The sequence below is a fragment of the Podarcis liolepis genome (assembly GCF_965112155.1).
Source record: "Podarcis liolepis genome assembly, chromosome: 5".
NCBI classification, from domain to species: domain Eukaryota; kingdom Metazoa; phylum Chordata; class Lepidosauria; order Squamata; family Lacertidae; genus Podarcis; species Podarcis liolepis.
This window is the reverse complement of record NC_139556.1, coordinates 18023536-18050368: the sequence shown is the minus strand read 5'-3', so window position 1 is coordinate 18050368 and position 26833 is coordinate 18023536. Positions and strand designations below refer to the sequence as shown.

The following is a 26833-nucleotide window of genomic DNA, read 5'->3' as shown; positions in this document are numbered from 1 at the left end:
AGCCGTGACCAACTCTGGCGTTGCGGCGCTAATCTCGCTTTATTAGCCGAGGGAGCTGGCGTACAGCTTCCGGGTTATGTGGCCAGCATGACTAAGCTGCTTCTGGCCTAACCAGAGCAGTGCATGGAAACACCGTTTACCTTCCTGCCGGAGCGGTACCTATTTATCTACTTGCACGTTGATGTGCTTTCGAACTGCTAGGTTGGCAGGAGCAGGGACCAAGCAACGGGAGCTCACCCTGTCGTGGGGATTTGAACTGCCGACCTTCTGATCGGCAAGTCCTAGGCTCTGTGGTTTAACCCACAGTGCCACCCGCGTCCCTTTCTTGGAAGAAAGGCTCGCTAAATTCAGGGAAGTTTGATCCTTGGAATTTGCATGCACAACCTACTTGGACAAAGAATTGCAGCCGAAAGGAGAAGCAACATTATGGCATAGAGAACCTGCATTAGATTTTTGAAGCCTCGTGCAGTGTACTACCATGATAACACAACAGGGAAATGGGATGGGATGGAATATACAAAACAGTAAATGTATAAAATTGACCTTTTACATTTAAGTTTAACTGCAAATAATATGCTGGTAAATGAGGCATGATCGCTTTACATTATGTCGAGAATTGAATGACATTTAATTTTGAACGTAGTAGGTGATAACGTTTCAAAATCAGACATTCATCTGCGCTATTATCTTAACACCACAGAAGCCATTGCTATCAGCATTTTTCTTTCATTTCTGTGATTGTCCTCCAGTGGATTCTCAAGAATTTCTAATAAAAGTGAATTATTGTACTAATTTGTAAATCACTAATAAAAAAACAAGCTTTCAGTATACTGTAATTTATCCTGGATAATGTTACTTTATCATCCAAACGTTAACACATCATAAGGATGAATTATACTGGCTCTCAGTGTTTTTACACACAAAGACGTAACTGACAATGAAGCTCACACACCTTTAAAGATCAGTTTTCCTGCAAAAAAAGTGGTTGCCTTTAGTTAGCTTAGCTGTACTATATTCAGAGAGAATTGGAAAACTAGAGTGGCTGCTACTTTTAGATACAGCAGAATTCAAATAATTTCCCCTCCTCCCTCTTTGAAAATACTCTGATTATCTTACTTGCTTCAGTGCAACCAAGTTGCAGTTTTGTGTGGCTTTATAAAAAGCTTCCATTAAACGAACAATCTCTTCCAAAAATTGTTCTATGGTATTTTAACATTTTTCTTCCACAAAAAATAAAAAATCCTAATTAATACGTTAGGGCAGTGGTTTTCAGCCAGTGTGTGATAGAACCCTGGGATGCCTTGAATGATGGTCAGGCTGCCGCGGGCAACACTGGCCTCTGTCCCTCTCACATCTCTGCCTCCCAAAGGCTTGCACAGCTGTTTGTTGCAGCAACCCTGGCTACAAGCTCTCCAGGCAAATGGTGCCTCTGGGGCTAGCCAGGGGGTGCTTCCCAGGCCCCTGTGGGGCAATGTGAGGAGGCACCTCTCTTTGGGGCAGGGAGGAACAGCTCAGAGACCAGAGTGGCAGTAGTGGCTGCCGGAGGATTCCCAAGGAGAGGGAAGAGGGAAGAGGAAAGGAGGCTGAGGGAACCCTCCACAAGGGAGAGTGTTTGAAAAAGGGTGAGAAGATGTCAGTTCTGCAGGCCAGGGGTGACATAACTGGGCTCCTGAGCCCCACAGGGGTGCCGCAGAAAGAATTTAGTTGGTCAAGGGAGACATGGACTCAAAAAGGCATTAGGGTTTAGGATGGGTGAAGAAAAAAATCACTTCTTTTCCTATACCTGAAGGAGCGTCTCCACTCCCATCGTTCTGCCCGGACGCTGAGGTCCAGCGCCGAGGGCCTTCTGGCGGTTCCCTCATTGGGAGAAGCAAAGCTACAGGGAACCAGGCAGAGGGCCTTCTCGGTAGTGGCGCCCGCCCTGTGGAACGCCCTCCCATCAGATGTCAAAGCGATAAATAACTACCTGACATTCAGAAGACATCTTAAGGCAGCCCTGTTCAGGGAAGTTTTTAATCTGTGATATTTTAGTGTATTTTTGGTTTCTATGGAAGCCGCCCAGAGTGGCTGGGGAAGCCCAGCCAGATGGGCAGGGTACAAATAATAAATTATTATTATTATTATTATTGGTAGTAGTAGTAGTAGTAGTAGTAGTAGTAGTTGCTGAGGATACACTTCTATCAATCACAGTATGGTTGTATAAATTCTACTAACAATGAAGAGCTCTTTGCTCAAAAAGTTTCAGTGAGGTCCAATTTAGGTCTTAGAACATCTTACAAGGAAAAAATTACTTGAGTGGAACTCAACTATTATTAAGTTGCATCGGCTAAAATGAGAATAAAAGTTCATCGTGACTAACTTTTCACAATTATTTCAACTGGGCTCCATGACCCTGACCTCTCTCAAAGCTGTTTTGACTTCTATCCCTAACTGCAAATAAGCATATATGCATATATTCCAGATTTCAGACCTAAGCAACTTCTTGATTTTAGCTCCCAATGCAACAGGTAAGCGCAACTGCTATGATCACTATAGCCACAGAGCATGTAAACTAGGCAGAGCAACAAAATGTAGCACGAATAACCAGGCACTACTTAGAAACTATAATTATTTCCCTATTATTTCCTGCAGTCACAACATATCCCACTTTGTATCTTGCTAGATCCCAACACTCCCCCTCTTCCTCACTGCTTGCTGAAGGACAAGGTAAGAGTCCTGTTTTGTTTAGCCAGAAATCTAAAACAAATAATAAACAGTGTGTGTTAAAGGAAGGCAAAAAAAATGTGTCTAAATTTAAGATGACCAGTCATCTTATATTGTACACTATTGTTGGCAACTACATAGCAGTGTTATGTTCCTATGCTCTAAGATAAACAAGGTTATGAGGAAACGTTTTAAAAACAACTACCTTTTTCAAATTTAATTTAATCTGAAGGATTACAAACCTGGGCCACTTTAACAGAATTCTGAGTCGATCCACCAGCATGGTACTCTACTTTGAACTTTTTCACAAGTTCTTCAAATCTGTAAGAAATCACAGGAAGAGAAGAGAAAAAAGGAAGTTACTTTTTTATTTTCCACACTTTAGAACTTCACACTACAAAACTATTTGAGCTAAACGAAATTCAAGTTACTAGCTGGTTGTTGTTTTTCTTACAAGGGGGCACTTAATAAACACGCAAACACACACACTTCACTAATTCTGTTTTTTTTTAAATAAAATTTTTATTGGTTTTTCACAATTTATATAAACACAGACAATGCACAAAACAAACATACAAACACAAAAACAAACATGTATAATTTCATATCGTTTTTTCTTAAAACTTATTTCACCGACTTCCCCATACCTCCCCTTTCTGCATTCCAATTCCCAAATTTGTTTCGGCAAATCCTCCCCTTGATCTTATCCAATTTTTCCTTTTCTTTTCTTTTACTTGATCTTTTACAGCTGTAATCCCTTACTTTCTATAACCACAACATTTTAACACTCATTAATTTTACAATTCTTCTTAAGGTAAATTTTGAATTTCTTCCAATCTTCTTCCGCCGTCTCTTTTCCCTGGTCTCGGATTCTGCCAGTCATTTCAGCCAGTCCCATATAGTCAATCACCTTCATCTGCCATTCTTCCAAAGTGGGTAGATCCTGTGTCTTCCAATACTTTGTGATGAGTATTCTTGCTGCTGTTGTAGCATACATAATTTTTTTTTTGTCTTTCTTAGACACCAATTGGCCGACAATGCCCAAGAGAAAGGCTTCTGGTTTCTTAGGAAAGGTACATTTAAGTACCTTTTTCATTTTATTATATATCATTTCCCAGAAGGCCTTAATCTTCGGGCACGTCCACCAAAGGTGAAAAAAAGTACCTTCAGTTTCTTTACATTTCCAACACTTATTATCAGGCAAATGATAGATTTTTGCAAGCTTGACTAGGGTCATGTACCACCTATAAATTATTTTCATAATATTCTCTCTTAAGGCATTACATGCCGTGAATTTTATACCGGTGGTCCACAACTGTTCCCAGTCAGCAAACATAATGTTATGACCAATGTCTTGTGCCCACTTAATCATGGCTGATTTAACTGTTTCATCTTGTGTATTCCATTTCAGCAGCAAGTTGTACATTCTTGACAGGTTCTTAGTATTGGGTTCTAACAATTCTGTTTCTAATTTTGATTTCTCCACCTGGAAGCCAATTTTCCTGTCCTGTTTGTAAACCTCCATTATTTCATAATAATGGAGCCAGTCTCTTACTTTATGCTTCAATTTCTCATAACTCTGTAATTTCAATTTATCTCCCTCTTGTTCCAAAATTTCCCAATATTTTGGCCATTTGGCCTCCATATTGAGCTTTTTCACGGCTTTTGCCTCCATTGGGGACAACCACCTTGGGGTTCTATTCTCCAGCAAATCCTTGTATCTAGTCCAAACATTAAACAATGCTTTCCTGACAATATGATTTTTAAAAGCTTTATGAGCTTTAACCTTGTCATACCATATATATGCGTGCCATCCAAATACATTATTAAAACCTTCCAAGTCCAAGATATCTGTATTCTCAAGAAGTAGCCAGTCTTTCATCCAGCAGAAAGCTGCTGATTCATAGTACAGTTTTAAGTCCGGCAGGGCAAACCCCCCTCTTTCCTTTGCATCAGTTAAAATTTTGAATTTTATTCTGGGTTTTTTGCCCTGCCAGACAAACTTCGAAATATCTTTCTGCCACCTCCTGAAGCAATCCATCTTGTCCATAATTTGCATTGTTTGGAATAAAAACAACATTCTCGGCAATACATTCATCTTAATAACAGCAATTCGGCCTAACAAGGAAAGCTTCAAATTTGACCATATTTCTAGATCTTTTTTTACCTCTGTCCAGCATTTCTCATAATTGTCCACCAATTCTGGCACTATTTGAGAATCCTTGCTTAAAAGAGAAACAGCATACACTAAGAGCACAGGCCTCTCTATCAAGCAAGATACTGAACATACAGTATATGTATTGTTTCTTACAGCCATGTTTTTCTTTCAGCAATTTTTCTGGCTGAAAATATGGAGGTAAATCCATATTCTCAAACAAATACAGTGGTACCTCAGGTTAAGTACTTAATTCGTTCCGGAGGTCCGTTCTTAACCTGAAACTGTTCTTAACCTGAAGCACCACTTTAGGTAATGGGGCTTCCCGCTGCCGCCGCACTGCCAGAGCACAATTTCTGTTCTCATCCTGAAGCAAAGTTCTTAACCTGAAGCACTATTTCTGGGTTAGCGGTGTTTGTAACCTGAAGCGTATGTAACCCGAGGTACCACTGTATATGCAAAGTTCTGGCGCACACACAAGAATGAAAAAAGTTGTTTCTCTTCATTTTCTTTTCCAATGTAAATGAGGTATTTCTCTGAATGATCTTGTTTTCATCCAGCTTGAATCTGAACATATACCCAAACAATTAATTTCTCATATGCTGCTATATTAAGCCGTACTTCAGCTGATTACGCACATTTTAAGTTCTTTTTATATTAAGTCCCACAACTTTACTGGAATTGAATCTTATGCTCGACCCATTTAACTCGTGCACAAATTTATTGCATATGTCACCCAAGCAGATGTGGCTGGAGTCAGAGCAGACACCATGGGGCCAAAATAATAAGGACATGAGGATGGAAGGAAAAGGTCTCCCACCCGAATATGTATTTATGGTGCCAAACTTTATTGTTTAATAGCTATTTTACCTTTCAGTACAACATTAAGAATTATGGGTGAAACCAATGCTCCTGACCTTCTTAAGGAATGGTGTTTAATCAGGTGGAGGCAGCCCCTACAGGAAACCCACGCACCATGCTGTTCTGGATAGTCCCCTAAACCTATGGTTCAGGGGCACATGGGAAAGGCAGGGGGAACTGGAGGAACAAACCAACTTTCAAATCTTAGTTTATTATGTTGGCATATTTCCACCGCCCGTAGTTAAGGTTAGCCACAACTTGGGATTTATTATATTGAAAATCACAGCAAGCAATTCTTCAGTGAAGTAAGTAAATACTAGGATTTAGGTGCAATGTTAAACTGCAGTTAAGCTAAAGCTGATTTTTCATAGCCTCCTCATGACTGTGGTGGAGGGAGGAGGGGCGCATAGACATGACACTGGGCCACTGTGTGGCTTTTCCATGGTGCATATTGCGACTAAGCTGCATTCACAGTTATGGATATATCAGAGCAGTCATAATGATCACAGGCTGCACTGGGGGGGGGGGGAATAAATGTTTCTGTTGATTAGAGCTGTACTAGAAGAGAACGCATATGCAATAATTGATTTCTCAGAATGTTTTTATAGTACAACGAATTCAATTTATCTGGCTGATGAAAAGATTGAGAAGCTTATTGGGTGGCAGCTTTTGGTAATAGAAATACAGTACCGATTAGAGCTTCCATTGTGATACAGACTGAATTCCCAAAGAAAAATAATTTTCTGAGCTCTCAAGGGTCTTTAGAAACTACAAGCAGACGTATAGCTATTCCCAGTTCTGTGTTATTACAATAATATCTACAAAAATGTTTCCCACCTTTCTACTGCAATCGCACCGAAAGTGGCTCATAATTCAGAAATGAAGCAAAATTACAAACGAAGCAAACAGCAAATGATTAAAATAGCAGTAGTTTAACATAGCATAAATGAGATATTAAAACGGGAAGAGCACAGTCTTCATAGCCCAACAAAAAGCAGGCAGTGATGTATCAGATGTATCTCCCTAAGGCGGCTGTTGCACAATCCAGATGTTTTATCTGAGAAGGTCCTGTGTCTCATGCATGTTTGCAGCACTTCAGCTGGAAATAGGACTTGGAAGATAGTCTCCAAAGAAGTATAGTGTTCTTTGGCAGGCAGTGGTTCCAGATATAAGAGAGGACTTTGAAAGTTTCACTCTCTCTAAATATGTTTACATACTGAGGAGCACTACTAGATCCAGAATGTCTCCTGGATGTTTTGGTGGCAGCCAGGAGTGTCTTTAACCATATTCACCTGGTAAATCAGCTGTGCTCAACCTAAACAAATCAGACCAGACTTCAGCCATTTAGGCTCTAATCACCGCCAAATTGAATTAATGCAAATTGCTCTAAATCTACCCATAAAGATAATTCAGAAACTTCAGGTGGCCGAGGATAAAGCTGCCAAAGTTCTGGCTGGGCTCGGGAGATCATAACACACTATTCTGAACCTTTACCTAACTTTGCTGATTTATCAATTTGTTTCTGGGCTCAATTTAAGGGGCCCATGTCATCAGCTTTCTCCAACCAACTGTAACTCCATCTTGTCTTAAGCTGCAGGCTGTTCACTCCAACCAATCCAAAACGGCCCCCAAACACCAGATCAGAATTTCTTCTACACCCTAAAAATAGACCACGGAAAAGTAGCCGAGTGCCAAATGTAAACTGATAACATCAAAGTTAAAATCTCTGGGTGATTTTACCTAATTGCTACATGTAAATGTTAAACAGCATTGGAGACAAGTACAGTGGTACCTCGGGTTAAGTACTTTAATTCGTTCCAGAGGTCCGTTCTTAACCTGAAACTGTTCTTAACCTGAAGCACCACGTTAGCTAATGTGGCCTCCTGCTGCTGCCGCCGCGCCGCCGGAGCCTGATTTCTGTTCTTATCCTGAAGCAAAGTTCTTAATCTGAAGCACTATTTCTGGGTTAGCGGAGTATGTAACCTGAAGCGTATGTAACTCGAGGTACAACTGTACTATTCCACAAGAAAGGCAGAAATCCTCCTGCATCTTCTAGTGATGTGAAACCCTTATTGTCCTACTTAGGATCCACTTGTGGAATGGCTAAATAAGGTACAGTGGTACCTCGGGTTAAAAACACCTCGGGTTACAAACACTTCGGGTTACAGACTCCACTAACCTGGAAGTAGTACCTCGGGTTAAGAACTTTGCCCCAGGATGAGTACAGAAATTGTCAGCGGCAGCTGTGGGAGGCCCCATTAGCTAAAGTGGTACCTCAGGTTAAGAATGGTTTCAGGTTAAGAACGGACCTCCGGAATGAATTAAGTTCGTAACCAGAGGTACCACTGTATTCTCTAAATCACACAGAAAATAAAGGTAGCAATGTTCGCCCTTAAGAAAAATTCCAAAATCTGTATTATGGCAATATGTGTATGACTTAGAGAACACTGCTATTTACTTGTTCAACAATAAGAGTCTAATCTGGAGGACAAGGATTCTATACCACTTGAAAACTTCAGTTTCTGGGGGAACATTCCCTCCAACTGCATTCTATTGACTTTTTGTCTGGCACAACTCCTAAAATTAATCTCCACCATTGCTAACATAAAGACTGCCTAGTTCCTTTTGATTCCTGTTTTTTTTTTTCCTGCTAAGGAACCAGTGCATTTTAACTAAAAGGTGGAGACAGATCTGTGTAACAGGTTAGCCTAATAAAAGCATTTTAAAAAGGTAAAGGACCCCTGACAGTTAAGTCCAGTCACGAATGACTCTGGGGTTGCAGTGCTCATCTCGTTTTAAAGGCCAAGGGAGCTGTCTGCTCCACAGACAGTTTTTCTGGAACATGTGGCCAGCATGACTAAGCCACTTCTGGCACAATAGACACCGAAACCAGAGCAGCGCATAGAAACGTCATTTACCTTCCCACCAGAGCAGTACCTATTTATCTACTTGCACTTTTTGGGGTGCTTTCAGACTGCTAGGTTGGCAGGAGCAGGGACTGAGCAACGGGAGCTCACCCTGTTGCGGGGATTTGAACCGCCAACCTCCTGATCGGCGAGCCCAAGAGGCTCAGTGGTTTAGACCACAGCACCACCCACGTTGTATTGCCTTAACACAATTTTTGGATTTTTTTTTCTTATGGGCCAAAATAGCTGTTTTTACTTCTTTCGTGACTGAGAAAAATAAATAATTTAAAGATGATTGTTGTTATTATCTAGGAAGTCATGTAACACTGACAAATTTATGCGCATGCTTCTATTTGCAACGTTTATCTATTATTTTTAACATGTCATAATCTCTAAAATAAATTTTATTCAGTGTTCAACAGCATTTCAGAGCTTCATACATGGGAATTCTCAAAGATGAAGAGCAAAGCAGGGAGAGACTTTCAGGTAAAAGCAAAAATAAAATGCAGCTTTTTTCATTTTAGGGCTTTTCACAAAACACATGGTTAAAGGTGGCTGACTTTACTGAAAAGAAAAAAGTCTTTAAATCACAATCCTTAAGAGCTAATGCTTTAACCTTACTTTTGTATCGATGTTACTTTTTCCATCTTGTTCCAATAATGTTTAAATGCAACCATATGTGGAAAATGTTCTTTTGGCGTCCATCAAACTGACATTTAAGTGCATTTTTTCAACCTCTAATGTTTGTGGTAAAGTATTTCAAAGCTATGAACCTTCGAAAATGCACAGGCAAATTGTCTCTTTCATATATTAACATTTGGTCTTCATAACATGGAACCTGTTTGGAATTACTGACTTCTGATTTAGTTGCTATTTGTTTGGATGAGGTGGTTTTGGAAAATATAGTACTTGTTTGAGGTAATGCTAGTTTGCAGTAATAAATACTTCCAAGAGGAGTTGCAGTTTTCAGAAGCGTTCTACAGAAAAGTATAATCAGCTGTTTTAACCAGCAGTATATGCAGAGTCCTAAATGCAATCACCTTCTTAATGCAGTTAGTTGCAAAACCATGGTAATTTTCTCTTTTAGTAAAAGGGTTTTCTTTCATTCCTAGTCATTTCACCAGGAAATTAAGAAACTGAGTGCAATCCTATACAAGTCCTCTCAGAAGTTCCATAGGGCTTTTATTTGCAGGAAAGTATGTATGGGATTGCAGACTTAGGGTGACAACAGATATAGGGAAGAGACTTTTGGTAGATGTTTACCTATTAACGGCCATTCTTCTTTGCCTTTCTTCTTCTTTTCTATGTTGTCACTTTTCTCTGTGAATGGCTAACTGGGTTGCAAGTGTCTTACCCGAAGCCAAATGTCTCTAACATGAATAGTCTTATCATTTAGAGCAAAAGATGATAATAGCAATGCGTATACTAGGTATGTTCAAATAAATGTGATCTTACTTTACTCCGGCGTTCCTCTTTCTCAATAACATTTCAGCAAATACATGGTCCCAAAGGAGGATAAAGAACTGTTCAGTGTAACTTTCCCCAACTTTTGGGGGGTTGTGGTTTTGTTTTTTTAAATTTCCACAAAATTAACTTCCACAAAAGGCTGCAATTCTGAGTGGAAAACGGGTGCATCTGTTGGGGGTACTTAATCTTTCACTCTTCAGCTGTTTTACCCTCATTCCAAATGTCCTATTATCGGCCTTCTGATATTGGGATGTATAGAAAGGAAAGGCAGGAGGAGTTTTGAATCAGCATGGCCACAAAACACATTGAAAGGCTTAAGCCTTTTTTAGCTGGGGGGCTGTATTTGCTGTTGGCCAAACCTCTCCCCAAGTGCTATCTGTGGCAAGTGTGGACAATGCAAAAGTGCATGTTGCAAAAGCAGGTGTTGCCCCCCCCCCATTCTCTTTCGCACCCAGCACACAAATACTATCCACACTTAACAGAATTTTCCTCCCCATCAAGCTCTCTCTGCTCTAGGAAGGAGCGATGGAGAGGAAAATTATCCACTCTCCACGTGAGAGAGAAACAAGGGAAAACCATGGAGAAAAAGCCAAACCATGTAGCAGAACCAACTCTTGACCTTGCTCCTCCTTTTCCTCTCTTCTCCATGCGTCAGTTGCCTGTTGGAAAGGAACGCCACTGAGAGCAGTGATGGCTACTGGATCTGGCAGCACCAAACTACCCGCCAGCCTTGACAGCGTATCAGAGCACTCCAGAAACAGGAAAATACTCTCTGATCTGTTCTGGTGTTTCACCAGGAAACATTGGAGCAAGGTGGAGCGGGCCTTCCTGTTTTCAGGGTGTTCTAATCTGTTCTCAGTGGCAGCTGGGGTTTCAGTAAATTTGGCCAAGGGGATGGAATGGGCTTTTGAAAAGGGCTTGGGCCAGGCAAATCAGGTTCATGGACCCCTCAGTCACTCCTAACCTAGAATATTTTACAACGCAATACCACCTTAACATTTATGCAGTTCAAAGAACCTTGTTTCAAAACCTGAATACTTCATTCAGGTGATTCCGTGTTCTCAGTGTTACAAGCTCACATCACTTTACACAGGCCTGCTTTTGAAGACTGCGAGTTCAGTATCCTTGCAGACAACACAGCCTCCTGAGGAATGTGAACCTATTACACAAATGCCTCAAAGTCTTAATTGTCTTTTGAGAGTTTGTGTTACAGTTTATTCTTTGTGCAGAACTAAATTTGCTGCTTTGAACACATCCTGCTCCAATTGGCCCAACTGTGAATCAGAGCCCAATTTGGATTTCATGGGGGAGCCAGCAAGGCAAGACTTGAAGGTTCACAGTGCATTTGTCTGTGCCTGTGAAGCTGACAATCCCTCCTGCATTTGCAAATACAGTAACATCTGCATCAGCTAACAAATCCACTGCTGCTACAAAATTTAGAATTCAAAATCCGTCTCTCCAAGTCCTGTCAGTTTAGATGAAAGTGTTGGGTGCTATATAATGACATTGGGGGCTCTTGCAATCCAGTACAATTGAGCACATTTGATTCGACGCAGAGTGAAAAATTTAGAACATCATTCAACTTTTAAGCTAGAAATGCAAATTGCCTTTCAGTTAAAGTGTTTGTTATTTCAGGTCTGCTACCAGAGCTGTATGGCAAGGAAAGCGGAATTGCAGGGGGCAGGGGAATAAACACCCAGAAAATGTAGAATTATTAACCATAATCCAAATTATGTAATGCATCAGGTGAAACTTAATTTCCCATTTCCTCTCCGGAAGAGTAGATGCTGACTGACACTGCAGTTTCATCTACTTACTCAGTCCAATCACTGTGGAAATGTGTTTCAGTAACAAAAACACTTAATATTAGACTCAAAGAACAGAATTAGCAGGAGCCAAGTTTGAGCTCTTTTCATATCAAGGACAGGTTCACTTACATTGTTGCTAATTTTAAGATGATGTATGATCAGATTCCATATGCCTCATCTCCTTCCTATCATCAGCAGTTGCCCCTGCTCCTATTTTGTCTTTGGAGATGCCTTCTAAACATTTTAGCTGGGATCCAGGGAATGTGAGCAGAACACAGCTTGCACAAGGGGGCTTCCTCCTTCTCCCCTCCCCACTGCAACTTTCCAGTACTGAGGGTTTAGGGTCCTTCTGGAATGGCATAAGAAGAAATTAGGCAAAGGCAAGCCAATACAGATTGTACACCCTATGGACCATTTCCCCTGGGAAGTGTGTACCTTTCCTGGGAGGTGCCGGGCTGCCCAAACCCTGCCCCTTGGATTTGCTGATGTGGTCCAAAGGAAAGCAGAACAATATGTTTGGCCCCAGCTTGACTGAAGTAGTTGCCAGAAGAAAGCATACAAGACGCCATCTTAGGGACTCCACTCCAGACTTGTGTGGGGTTTATTCCTTAGCCTTTTCTTCTCTCAAATATATCCCACAAAGCAACAGAAGCTTAGGATCAGAGTTTTCCCTCTCCTAGATGAGCCCCCTTCCCAGGTTGCTGAGCCCCATCTGCTCCTCACTTCCCTCTACAGCACATGCAGAAACCACCTTCTTGACCATTGCAACTACAGTGGTACCTCCGGTTGCGGACGGGATCCGTTCCAGAGCTCTGGTCGGATCCTGAGGTTTTCGCAACCGGAGATGCTTGTTCTGCACATGCACATGGAGTGGTAGAGCCCTTCTGCGCATGCGGCAAAACCTGGAAAAATACTTCGGGGTTTGCCACGTGTGTATCCCAGAGGATACGTAACGAGAGGTGCACGTAACTATTGGTCTCATCCGCTCAATCTGCCAGAGCCTGTCTTCACATGCAGGGGAAGTCCCTGGCTCTCTAAGGGTTTGAGACCCTCACTTGGTTTAGTCGAAGCCGTTCCTAGGGTGTGTTAGCTGATGAATGCTGACAGCTTCTAGGAGCCACAGCTGAGAGCTGTGGGGACCAAAGGCGGACAAACAACCCCAGGAGGAGTATAAAGTGTCCCCCACCAGAGGTGCTCCCTGTTCCCTAACACTCCATACACAAGGTATTATCAATTGTTTTATTATGATTACTATTGATGAAGTGAACACCACTTTTCAGCCCTCTAGCTCCTGCCCCAATATAAGTACAGTGGTGCCTCACAAGACGAAAAGAATCCGTTCTGTGATTCTCTTCGTCTAGCGGTTGTTTCATCTTGCGAAGGAAGCCCATTGAAGGATTAGAACTATTAGCGGCTTTTAGCGGCTTATCTGTTGATCGGATCAGCTGATAAGCGGCTTAGCGGCTTAGAAAAAGGTGGGGAAAAGGGAAAAAAAACAGCAGGAACTCGCAAGGCATTGTCGTCTTGCGAAGCAAGCCCATAGGAAATTCGTTTTGCGAAGCACCTCCAAAACGGAAAACCCTTTCGTCTAGAGGGTTTTTCGTCTTGCGAGGCATTCATCTTGCGGGGCACCACTGTAATTAGACCATGGGACAGAGGATAGGGAGGAGGCAGCAGCACGGGGCATTTTGTGAGCATCCTCAGAGCTCTTTGCAAGCGTTCAAAAAGAAAACTTGCAAAAGACTTGACCCCTTCTGGGACAAGAAGAAAGGTGCTCACACATCTCCAGAGAGTACACAACCAAGCAGGATTAAGTAAAATTCTTTCATAAAAAGATTGAATATCAAATTTGTCACTAGTCTGTGATAAATATAAAGAAAAGATTATCCCCCACCCCTTCATCTCCATTAACACTAGTAATTGATGATCCAAAGCATCAGATAGATGCATAAATGTGTATGCCGCATTTTGTCTTTAACTGATATTAATACCATTCAATCATATTCTAGATGAAAACAAATTAAAGATGTAAATCCTTCGTGGTTGAAGTAGTTTCAGGTCGGTTCCTACTTAGATAAGAGGAAATACTTAACAAACAACAACAACAACAACAACAACAACAACTTAACAAGCCTGGAACAAGAGCAAGTGAAGAATTTACTCTGATATTAATTTCGTTTATAAACACTTATTTTTTGGGACTGAAATTAGCCTTGTAACAGGCACATGCTTATCTTATACAATTTCAAGTTAAATTTGGATTGTGGCTAAACCAAACAATTTTTTTACTAATTTAGATCCTTCACTATGAAGCTGAAGTAATTATTCTAAAGCCTGCCAAATCAAAACATGCAAGCATACAAATGCAAGCTGCTTCTCCATTTCATTAACATGTCAGCAAAGTGACTAGAGTTTGTGTACCAGTGCTGGGTGAATTATGCTGCTAAAATTTCCAATGTGTTTTGAGTTTAACTCCAGGAATATTATGATGCAGTTTCCAATGTCTAAGCTAAACCTGGTCTTTTCTTAATTTGCAAGGGCTAAACAACTCTAAATGCTGAACTGTGTCCTACTATAAGAAAAACTCATAAGGTATTAATTTCTGTCTTCATCTGAGTCAAGTTTAATTTTATGTGAAATATTAAAAATAAGTTTAGAAAAACTTGTCATATATAGCTCTATAAAATGTGCTTTCCCTTCAAGTAAGATGTTCTAATTAAAATCATGTAAGAGTACATTATCAATTATAAAAGAAAATGCAAATGGTGTTCAAGATCCTATTTTATTTACAGAACAATCTTTAAAAATGTTTAAAGTCCAAAGCACAAAATGAAGTGGGTATACCACCAAGTAACATCTGATATTAAAGAGTGAGATTTCATTCAATATCGATATTCTTCCATATAAGAATCCTTAAGAAGGTACAAAAGAGTTTCCTTGGTTAAAAAACAACAAAAGAATTTTCAAACTGTATTCATACTTGATTCCGGACCAAGCACAGGGTTGCATGGAAGATTTTCTTCGAGGTTTTTTTTTATGGTGCATATGACCTTGCTATATTTTTATGAAATTGTGGTTTATATATATTTCAATAAATAAATAAATAAATAAATAAATCTGCATATAGATCTACAGTGCAGCCACACTTGGGATACAATGGACAATTTTGGATATCCCATTTGAAAAAGCTACCAATCTTAGAAAGGGTACAGAAACAGTGAAACTGACCAAGGGCTTGGAGCACCTTCCATATGAAACCATACAAGGTTTGGGGGGGGGGGGAACACAACAGAGGAAGAACTTAATCTTATTTTATTTTTGTTGCCTAGAATCCCAGTGATGATAAAGATTAGTTCTCAATCAGAGATTTTTCAGCAAAGGAAAGGAAATTCCTTGGAAGTTTTGAATCTGTCAGATGGTGTAGTCCAGGATGGTGAAACTGAAATATCAGAGAACCATCTAAAGCAGAGATGGGAAGACCTGTGGCCCACCACAAGTTGCTGGATGTTGCTCCCATCAATACTGACCACTGACCATCCTAACTGGGCCTTATGCAAACTGAAGTCGTCCAAAATTTGGAGGGGATGTCCCCCACCCCATATAAAAACACAAATTTGAACTTGCTCGCTTCCATCAAAGAATAGTAAGCATGTTCTCTCCAATCTGCTGCATTAAAGCTCAGCTGCCAAACACACTCCACCTTTGATTTCACTAATATCACCACCCACACTTCTGTCTAACTGGTAACAATAAAACACACACAATGGTTTGGTGCAAGACACATCAACCATGAAACCTGTAGCAATTCAAAATACAATGTTCCCAGTCTCTCAAACTCATTTATTTCTTTGCGTCAGAGCAAAATCCTCAGAGCAGCTGAAACAGACCAGTTTAAATACATAGCTTTTCTTTTTTACACAATAATAAATCTAGATTTATTAACTTACCTTCCATAAACTATCATTTGCCGATTTCCCCCACCCATGTTAGCTTGCTTTCATTGGTCTTTGGCATATTAGACCCTTTTAATGTAAAATGTGATCACTCCCTGACAGAGAGATGCAGCGCTCAAATACTACACGCCATTCCTGACTCATTAGATCACTTGACAAATTTAGCCATAAAAAGAAATACAATGTAGTAATTCAACTTCTCTCTGTGAATAAAAAAAGCAAAACACAACTGACATTCCCTAAGCTGATTTGTGGCTTTGAAAGAAAGATAAAGGATGTCTGAAGTCAACGTCAACCTGATGTTCAGCCAAATCCTGAGGTCTCATACACGATGAAATAGCTGAAGTTCTGAAAGCTACCAGTGAATCTAAGCAGGATCATAGATAGGCTGCTTTCAGTACCATAGCCAATAAAGCCAAAGTGCTTAGATTGACTGAAAAATGCATGGAAAAATGTACAGATCAGATGTTGCTGTTTGCATCACACTTTGCAGGGATACACCCAACAGTTCCACATGCACAGTGGAACTTCCCCTTGCCTCAGAAAGTGGGGGGGGGAGACGACTTCAGAGCAGATTTGGGGGGGTTGGAGGAAGAGAGGCATTTCTTCCAACCCTGGATTCAACCCTAAAATTAAAAATTTAATACAGGAAGATTAAAGTTGTGAATGGTTTTCAGTTTGGAAATATATATTGAAGGGATTCAAATTATGTTTGGAGATGTGCAATAAAATGTATGCAGCTATGATTAACAATACATTTTACACATTTAAAGGGTAAAGGTAAAGGGACCCCTGACCATTAGGTCCAGTCGCGGATGACTCTGGGGATGCGGCGCTCATCTCGCTTTATTGGGCCGAGGGAGCCGGCATACAGCTTCCGGGTCATGTGGCCAGCATGACTAAGCCGCTTCTGGCAAACCAGAGCAGTGCACGGAAACGCCGTTTATCTTCCCGCCGGAGCAGTACCTATTTATCTACTTGCACTTTGACGTGCTTTCGAACTGCTAGGTTGGCAGGAGCAGGGACCGAGCAACGGGAGCTCACCCTGTCACAGGGATTCAAACTGCTGATCTTCTGATCAGCAAGTCCTAGGATCTGTGGTTTAACACTTACACACACACACACAAACACACAGTGTGGAAGATCCTTTGATGGAAAAGGGAACAAGGTGATTTTTGCCAATTCCCTGTTCCTCCTGTGCCACCTTCCTGATATAATTACACATTTGCTGACATTTGACCCATTCTCCACCCTCTACACAAAAGTTCAAACAGGGAAGCGGTTGTACTCATGCAGACTCTTCTTGAAAGTAAGAGCCCTGGTAGTTTACATGAGTAATATGTTATGGAAGCGACAAACACTGATTCCGAAATGTTAAATATTGGAGGCAAATCAGCTCAAGTGGACTAATGGGAAAAGCTACATCAAAACGCAGGAGTAGCAGCAGCAACAGGCAGATCCTTAAAACGCAAAGTTCTGGCCTTCAAATACTTTGTCTATTACTCTCTATTTTATTCTCATATCACTACACTCAAGAATATAAACTTAAAAGGCTCATAGTCACCCAGTATAGGTTTCCCAATCTTGAAGCCACTTGTTCCTCTTTCCAGAGAAGCAATCAACAATTTTATTGACTGTTGTTTTATCTGCTATATTTCTTCCATTCTCTCCGGAAAGATAAAGCACTTTTTCTCTCAAAGAAATAATTCATCACTGCAGTGTACTGCTCTCTTTTAAAAGCAATTTGTTTTCCCTTACACATATTAATTACAGAAATACCGTTTCAAGTAAATCTGAAAGAGCATGACAGGGGGGGAAATAGCTCTGGTAAGATCACAGGAATGATGTATCAGTCATCATTTTTGGCAACAGGGGAGGCAATCAATACAAAATAGTGATAATGTAAGATCCTTATCACAAAATGAGGTTTTTTTTCAACACTTAGTAGGTAATAAACACAGGTGCTGCAAACCTATCCACACTTATCTGGAACAGAGGGACTTATTTCTAAGAAAACATGCATATATGACAATAAGGTAAAGGTAAAGGGACCCCTGACCATTAGGTCCAGTCGTGAGTGACTCGGGGTTGCGGCGCTCATCCCGCTTTATTGGCCGAGGGAGCCGGCGTACAGCTTCCGGGTCATGTGGCCAGCATGACTAAGCCGCTTCTGGCGAACCAAAGCAGCACACAGAAACACCGTTTACCTTCCCGCTGGAGCAGTACCTATTTATCTACTTGCACTTTGACATGCTTTCGAACTGCTAGGTTGGCAGGAGCTGGGACCAAGCAATGGGAGCTCACCCCATCGCGGGGATCGAACCGCCAACCTACTGATCGGCAAGTCCTAGGCTCTGTGGTTTAACCCACAGCGCCACCCGCGTCCCATATATGACAATACATTATACCAAGTTAGTTAGACAGAGAACGGTGGTAATGAAAAAAACTTTCCAAACCCCACTTTACTTCCCTCCTCCAGTTCTTTTATTTCGATTACCATACATCCTGGCCAGAAACACAGGGCAAAGTTTAGAGCAATGGAAAAGGGGGAAAGCGCCACCCGCAACATTAAGTTGATGGACCATATTATTATCAATCTTTTAAATAGCATTTCTAGCACGCTTTTAGTATTGAGCCTTCTTTGTACAGTGGTACCTCGGGTTAAGAACTTAATTCGTTCTGGAGGTCCGTTCTTAACCTGAAACTGCTCTTAACCTAAAGCACCACTTTAGCTAATGGGGCCTCCTGCTGCCGCTGCACGATTTCTGTTCTCATCCTGAGGTAAAGTTCTTAACCCGAGGTACTATTTCTGGGTTAGTGGAGTCTGTAACCTGAAGCGTCTGTAACCCGAGGTACCACTGTACTCACAAAAATGGGAGGCTGACAACCCATACGCACAACCCGACAGCAGCAGTGGCAAAGGAATAGCACTGGGTGGCAATTGGGGGGGAGGGTTATCATGGAACAGTTTTTATACAAATTATGCGCACAGTCCAGGTTATCAACTTGTTCAAATGCTCCCTTTGTGACACCAAAGTCTAGTAACCAATGTCTCTTCTAGCCTGAATACCGTTAAATGCTCTACCAACTCTGAACATAAGACAACACACTTTTAAAGCATTCTACCAAAAGACAGAATAGGGAGGTGAGTTCAGACCCCTGACTCCCAAGTCAATACATATTTAGACTTAAAAGTTCCTTTCTTGAAAGAAAAGTAGGCTTTCTCCAATTGTGCATCACAAAAACATGGAAACCAAGCTCTGCTTCTCCCTTAAGGGCTAGAAAAAGATACATAGAAAACTATTCAGGAAAACACACACTTTGCAGCACAAAATGTGTCAGCCTGCTTTTAAGAAGAAAGCACAACTTCCTATAGCACTTTTGATTATATTTCCTCTTCTTTTTTCCACTATTGAGGCACAACAATGAATTATGACTGCAAAGATGCCGCATAGGTCACCTTACTGAACAGAAACTGCCTCTCAGTTATTCATCTGTTTCTTTCTACAATTTATGAGGTTCAGTAAATGGGAGGTCTTGACTATGGGACTTTAAATACTGCAGAAAATAAGCTTGATGCAGACGAATGCCCCACCTCAAGGTTATTATAAAAATGATGGCTCTCGCAGCAGCAAATGCCAACATAAAGAACTGAGAGATCATTAGAAACAGCAGTGAGTATCCTGATTTCATTGAAGCAAAGTGAGATTTCATTCAAATACAAAATGTTAGTAAACATAAAACTATATATAGCAAAGAACTTTATATTTATCATCAAACGGTATCATGCTGTCCAGGACATATCACAACGGTAGAAACAATAAAATTAAAACAATGCTAAAAAGTGGAGAGCAGATATAAAACGTCTTTTTCTTTTTTTTTACACTATTTAAAGAAAATCAGTAAACCCTCACTGCCTTTGTATTATTATGGGATTTTTTAAACTTGTTTTTTATGAATATGATTGGGTTTTTTATTATGTGCTTCAGTAAGTCTCCTTGAGTACCTGGGAGGTAGAAAGGCATAGTATAAATACTATAAGAAGTCAAATACAGCCAAAGCCACACTTTGAAAAGCGTCCCTGCAGTTTTGTGAGCCGCCATTGCTTCGTAAGGTCCATGCATTTTGGCTCACTATCCAACCCAATGGCCAGGTTCAGACACATGGCCAGGTAAGCCAGCCTCCTCTCAAGTTCACGTCTTCCAACCTCTCCGTCTTGCTGGAGAAGAAGAAGAAGAAGAAGAAGAAGAAGAAGAAGAAGAAGAAGAAGAGGAGGAGGAGGAGGAGGAGGAGGAGGAGGAGGAGGAGGAGGAGGAGTTTGGATTTGATATCCCGCTTTATCACTACCTGAAGGAGTCTCAAAGCGGCTAACATTCTCCTTTCCCTTCCTCCCCCACAACAAACACTCTGTGAGGTGAGTGGGGCTGAGAGACTTCAGAGAAGTGTGACTAGCCCAAGGTCACCCAGCAGCTGCATGTGGAGGAGCGGAGACGCGAACCCAGTTCCCCAGATTACGAGTCCACCGCTCTTAACCACTACACCACACTGGTAGGAAAAGTTCTCAAGCTTTAACTTTACGGCAGCTTGTCACATCATCCCAAGTGGGAACTTTTGCTAGAGCTGCAACATTTAGTTGGAGATGTCAAAATAAACTTGCAAAATGTAACTGTTGAAGGATGTGCGGCATTAGGACATCATCGTGCCCTGAGGGAATAAGGTTTTAGCTATGATGCCCAGAAAGATAGCATGGCTATTAATAACATATGTTTTTTCCACAGTATGGAATGGCTCAAGATCCATAGTGTCAGGGCCTGTTACCTTCAAGTACTGACTCCCCCATACTTAGGAAGAATATCTGTGGAACTTATTTCAAGCAATGAAATCCACATACCTTAAAGACAGATATACAAATAATTTGCTGCAGAAGCAAAAAAGCGGTTTTGGATGGCACCAAACTGAAAATATAGAACTCATTACTTACTATTTCCCCCATTAGATGTGGAACCAAAGAGGGGGGAAATGTTATATTTGCTGTTTCTATTCACGGAGGTTCAATTTTGTGATCATGACTAAATGTTGACAGAGGCATCATCCATGAATTTGACTGATCCTCTTAAAAACTGTCTAAGCTGGTGGTCATCGCCACATCTTGTAGCAGTGAATGATGGAACTTAATTATGTGTCATGGGGGGATTTGAAAGGCTTGGATCCATACTCATCTACAGAAAGGTGCCAAACACATATGAGAAATGCATCCCAGCATTCTACGCATGGAACCAAATTCAGATTACACAATTAGTCATTATCTGAGTGATGTTACATATCAATACCAGACAAACTCCTCTCCCCCCCCCCCAAAAAAAAATTAAAAATAAACCCAAAATGCCTTGAGAGTGTGTATGGTTCATTCACAGGCTTGCCATCAATTAATAAACAACCTAGGTCCTGGTGAATAAACGCTGGGCAGCACCAATATCTAGTGCTACCCTGGAAGTAATATAATCCTAATACAAGAACAATACAGATGACTCACAACTAGGCCAAGGGTTTGCACGTAAAGCTGAAATCATGTGTAGACCAAATAGCCCTGGAATTGTCCCCACAATACTTTCAAAGCCAATGAGTCAAGTGAGCAAAGTCTCAAAATCTTGCAAAATCTCACGACAGCCTCCCTGAGCAAGATCTCTCCAATGTGTGTGTTTAATTTGTGTGATTTCAGCTGGCTGTCTACCCAGTGCATAAGGCTGCCATCACACAAGTCAAACGCATGCAAGTTGCGAGTCAGCTATACAGCAGCTCCCTCATTCAGTTCACACTGCTGTCCCCCATTCCCTCCCACGCTCCTAAATCTATTACTATACATTTACCTTTCACATGCAAACTTCCTTTTACAAGTGAACAGCACTGCTATGCTGCGCCTTGGGATGTATTAGTAGGATTTGCTTTGCCATCAAGCCTCTGTTGGGCTTTGATACCCTCACACCAGCGATGCAACTGTACAAAAAATGTTGAGACACTTCAAAAAATTGTTCGATAATCTTTGAGTTGGAAGAGTAGCAGCAAAAATCAAATAGACTGTTTACTTTGACATACAATTCCCTTCCCATTTCATTTGAATTCCTCAAAGCAGGTGTTGTCAATATATTCCCCCCACCAACAAAAAAAAAAAAAACACCTCAGCAACGAGAACGTTGCTAGCCAGTCACTGGAAAGAAAATTATATCCCAACAAAAGGGGAATGGTTAAGTAAACTATGTGGGTACCTGGAATTAGCAAAACTGGCGGATTTAATAAGGCATAAATCAAAAATTGCAATTCAGAAACAATGGGAATGCTTAAATGAATATTTATACAAGCAGGGCTCAAATATGAAAGTTTGGTTGTGCCTAGACTAACCTTGTGAAGAATATAGAGAACATAAAGATTTGACTGATTATGAAAGAATCTAAGGAAGGGAAATGATTGAAGAACAGATGTAAAGGCGAGTAAGATAACTAAGAGACATGCGGTGAATGCGGTGGAAGTCTTTTATAATATTTTAACTAAGATTTATATATTGTAATGTTTGAAGCATGAATTTGGTAATATTATTGGTTATGAATCTTAAAAGCATCTTAAAAAGCAGAGATATCACCTTGCCAACAAAGGTCCGTATAGTTAAAGCTATGGTTTTCCCAGTAGTGATGTATGGAAGTGAGAGCTGGACCATAAAGAAGGCTGATCGCCAAAGAATTGATGCTTTTGAATTCTGGTGCTGGAGGAGACTCTTGAGAGTCCCATGGACTGCAAGAAGATCAAACCTATCCATTCTGAAGGAAAACAGCCCTGAGTGGTCACTGGAAGGACAGATCATGAAGCTGAGGCTCCAGTACTTTGGCCACCTCATGAGAAGAGAAGACTCCCTGGAAAAGACCCTGATGTTGGGAAAGATGGAGGGCACAAGGAGAAGGGGATGACAGAGGACGAGATGGTTGGACAGTGTTCTCGAAGCTACCAGCATGAGTTTGACCAAACTGCAGGAGGCAGTGGAAGACAGGAGTGCCTGGCGTACTCTGGTCCATGGGGTCACGAAGAATCGGACACGACTAAACGACTAAACAACAACAATTGGTTATGAAAGAATTTTCTTTTTTAGTTTGCATTTTGGAAAACATGTATATAAATGTGTTTACGGTGTTATGTATATTGTTTTTGTTTCTTTTGTTTCTTTTTTTTGTAAAATTCAATAAAAAGCTTTAATGGATAACCATTGATTGAGCAGGATACTTTTAGGCTGGATCTAGGCACATTAAAGAAGCATTTCCGTTTAAAGTATTGTAAATTTAAACAGGGAAAACAGGTAGAGAAATACGGGACTCCTTGCCACCATCTAGTGGCACAATGTTATACTGCACATACAATGCATGTAAATAACTTTTTCTTGGGTTTTTTTAGTACTGTTTTTAGTCAGTTTGCCAATATGTTGGCAAATAATTTATAATCATTATTTAATAGTGAGTACATGACCCATTTTTATGATCCTGTACCCCCACTATCAGCTCACTAGCTACCCCAGCATGGTTCCACACATTTAATGAGACAGTTGTCATTCATTTTTTTCAAACCCTTTAATCCAAACATGCATTTGGGGGTGCACTTCTTAACTTTTGGCCATGTAATTGTATGATGGCTGTGATGCTGTTGTGACCTACCTTAGGTCAGCCTGAAACCCAATAGTGGGACCCACCTGTTGGAAGACCACTACAATGAACTATGTCGTCTTGTCTGTGAAGAACAGTAACTTTTATGAGCTGCTGCTTACTGTTGCTAGTTCAGTTTTTAAGAGAGTGAATCTGTTTACAGTCCTAAATTTAATGATGCATTAGGACATGGAACAAGAACCATTGTTTTGAGCATATTGTTTCAATTGCTTCTGATCACAATTCTAATTTTTCCCAAGAATTAAGAAGTGTCACTCATACTTTTAAGATGAAGGATGAAACCTATTAATGTAGCACACACTTGAATATTGTCTTATGCGGTCTTCTCAGTATTACAAGTATCTTTATTTTTCTCGTTATTTGAATGTCCCAAACCAGTTAATGTGCTAAATCTGTTATCCAAGTCTGAACCTGATTAATGATGCACTGTAGCTAAGTGGAATTAAATTAGTGTATAATTGATTAGTACGTAATTGGAACAGTGTTGTAGATTTACCAACTTTAATTAGGATAGCTTATTACAGATAATTTATGTTAGAATATAAAACAAATTAGAAACAAAGTGGTGAATCAGAAGCTTAACTTTAGCTAAGGTGAACACTCTTATAGATTTGAAACACTCTATATACTTAAGGCTTGCCAAGTTCTTCAAGACAAGTAAATCATATCAGGCTAAGCTATTTAAAATGCCAAATTTCTGATTAACCTTTTACCCTGGATTTTCTAACCAAGCAGCACTGTTTATACTAAATTAGTATAAAACAGTCTCGCAGAAATAAATGCACTTGCATAAATCCAAACCTGTTCAGTCTGAACACAAATAGCAGGTCAAGCACACTGACAATAGACATACATACTAAAGTCTTTTATAAAACCAATTTAGTTGTAATCATAAATTCATTGATAGAATAGTTTTCTTTTAAAAGGATGCAGCAAAAAAAGCAACGGCTTAGTGGTAAAAAGATACTGACAATACAAGAACTAAAACAAAACTGTTGGACATGAATTGCTATTAATTACCATGAGAAGAACAGTCACAATTATATTCATTATCTTGCATACTAATTTCACTGATAATGCCTGAGATAATATGCATACTGGCAGGTCACGTTTCTAAAAACCTTTACACAGTACAAATTGCAAAGCTTTTTCAATGTTACCCCTGCTTAAACCAATGTGGGCTATTTAGGTTAGAATAATCTCATCTATCTAATCTTCTTCACCAATAATGGAATTAGCTGTATGCTGTGCCAGTAATTTACAAAGAAAGCAAAAAGGTTATTACACAGTAGGCCAGCTGAAGCCATAATGTTTAACCAAGGTGAAAAAAATGTAACACAAAACTCAGATTCATATATTTTTTCTGAGACCTGTTCACATAATCAGTTCTCATATTTCCATAAAGTCAGAAAATAAGGTGATAAGGTATCACGAAATGTATTTCAACAGAAGCAGAAGCACACAGCTTGAAAGTGGTGATGTAAGTGAATTGGACCGAAGAGTCGGCTACAAGTTCACTAGTGGAAATCAGTACTCATATGAGCAGTGTAACAGCAGAGCTTGTACAACATTACAACTCCACTTCGATGTGCAGCGAAAATCACTGCAACTTTCCACTTCAGGTGAGTTCATGGCTACATCATTGCACTGCTCACCTGAAGGGGGAAGGAATGGGTTTCTGTGCAGTCAGTCTGAAACGGGACCCAAAATCCTCATTTTTCCTCCTCCAAGGGAGCATTTCTAAAATTAACTTGAGCTCTTGAGTCAATGTATAAACAGAAAGCCAGCTGTATAAACAAGTACTCAAAGCCCTCTCCTTTATCAGTCCGTGACGGCAATGGATGGCTTTGCCAGTTCCGGTGGAGCAGGGATGGCACGTCTGGGTCTTATCTTACATCCTGACCACAAAGACGCATAGACCTTGTCAAGTCTGACAAGAGACCCGGGAACGGCGCTAGGACCTCCTGCCCCAAGATAAGAGTATAGGAACAGGAACAACCTTTTATGGTCAAGAGTACCGGAACAGGAATATCTGTTTATGGTCATGGATGTCAACTTACGTGTATAAGCTGATGTGGTTAGATTCAATAAAGAATAAAGAATCTATTCTATTCTATTCTATTCTATTCCTGGGGAAGGGGGGGAGAGGGTGCCTGGAGGATATATATACTGCATGAAATTTCTCATTTCTTTGGACTTGCTGTGGACTGACCATGCGAGTGCCTTCTGCTATCCGGAGAGCAGAATAAACTCTTTCTCTGAATCAACCTTGGTGTCATTTGACTTCCTCCCTCCCTCCCGGGAGCAACGCAGACCCCACCAGCCGGTAAAGTCTATTAAGGCTACACACCTAAGTAGGGAGTGCACATGACCAGTGGTGATTTGCATAAGTTAGCCAGCAGCTCAGTGTGGGAACTGACTCAGTGGATGCATATAGCCTAGTATCATCTGGTGTGCATTTGGCTCAACACAGTCTAGGAGACAGCTACTTAAAAATTAGTAGATTGCTGGGACAAGTGAATGAACATGACCATTTCAAGAAGCAGCAACAGCCTTGCTTTTTCACATTACCAAAAACTCCAAATGACTACATCTTACCTGCTCATCTGGTTTGGTAAGACACAATGCAATGATACGCCGAAGACAAACTACAAGACATTATGACACATCAATCAGCAGTCTTGGCTTCAATCTTCTTCCATTTCAATAATTGTCTTTTGCTGTACTTACAAGCATTTAGGTTAGCAAATTTTAAAATGACTACATTTAAAATTGTTTCCTGAAGGAAAACTGCTATAATTTGTCTTGCAGCCTACACACATTACTTGATTCGCAGAGACAACACACATCGCTGAGTTTCAAAGTCACAGAGAACTCGGTTTTGCATGACATTACTAATATGTTTGCCATTTGACAGAGCTGGGTTTTTTGTCTTGTTCGTTAAAGGAGTCAAATTGCATCTGCATATTGTAAATATGAAAGCAGCAGAAAAATTCAAGGATTGGACTCCTGCCAATCAAGAAGCATGGGTACCCCCAAAAAAATTTTTTACAATTGGGAAATAATTGGATTATATGATGTGTATTGCTATAATTTGGATTAATTGGTTTGATATGTTTAATTTGGTAAATGGAAACTTGATAAAAATTATTTTTTTAAAAAACAACAAATTGCATCTGCATAGGTAAGCAAGTCCTTTTCATCCTTAAAAAGATTGTGTTTGCATGTGGTGGGGTTATGGAAAATGGGGCAATGGAGAAGGAGGACTGCTGAATAATGC

General features: G+C 40.4%; 1 protein-coding gene across 3 annotated transcripts in view; it reads right to left on the bottom strand.

Annotated features, from left to right (window-relative positions):
• The window catches only part of ADK (adenosine kinase), a 200871-nt gene that overhangs the window by 129397 nt on the left and 44641 nt on the right, over window positions 1–26833 (bottom strand). For all 3 annotated transcript variants that reach the window (XM_083502793.1, XM_083502795.1, XM_083502794.1), the window contains exon 4: window positions 2946–3024. In XM_083502793.1, coding sequence (XP_083358919.1) covers window positions 2946–3024 — 79 coding nt within the window. The remainder of the gene's footprint in view (window positions 1–2945; window positions 3025–26833) is intronic.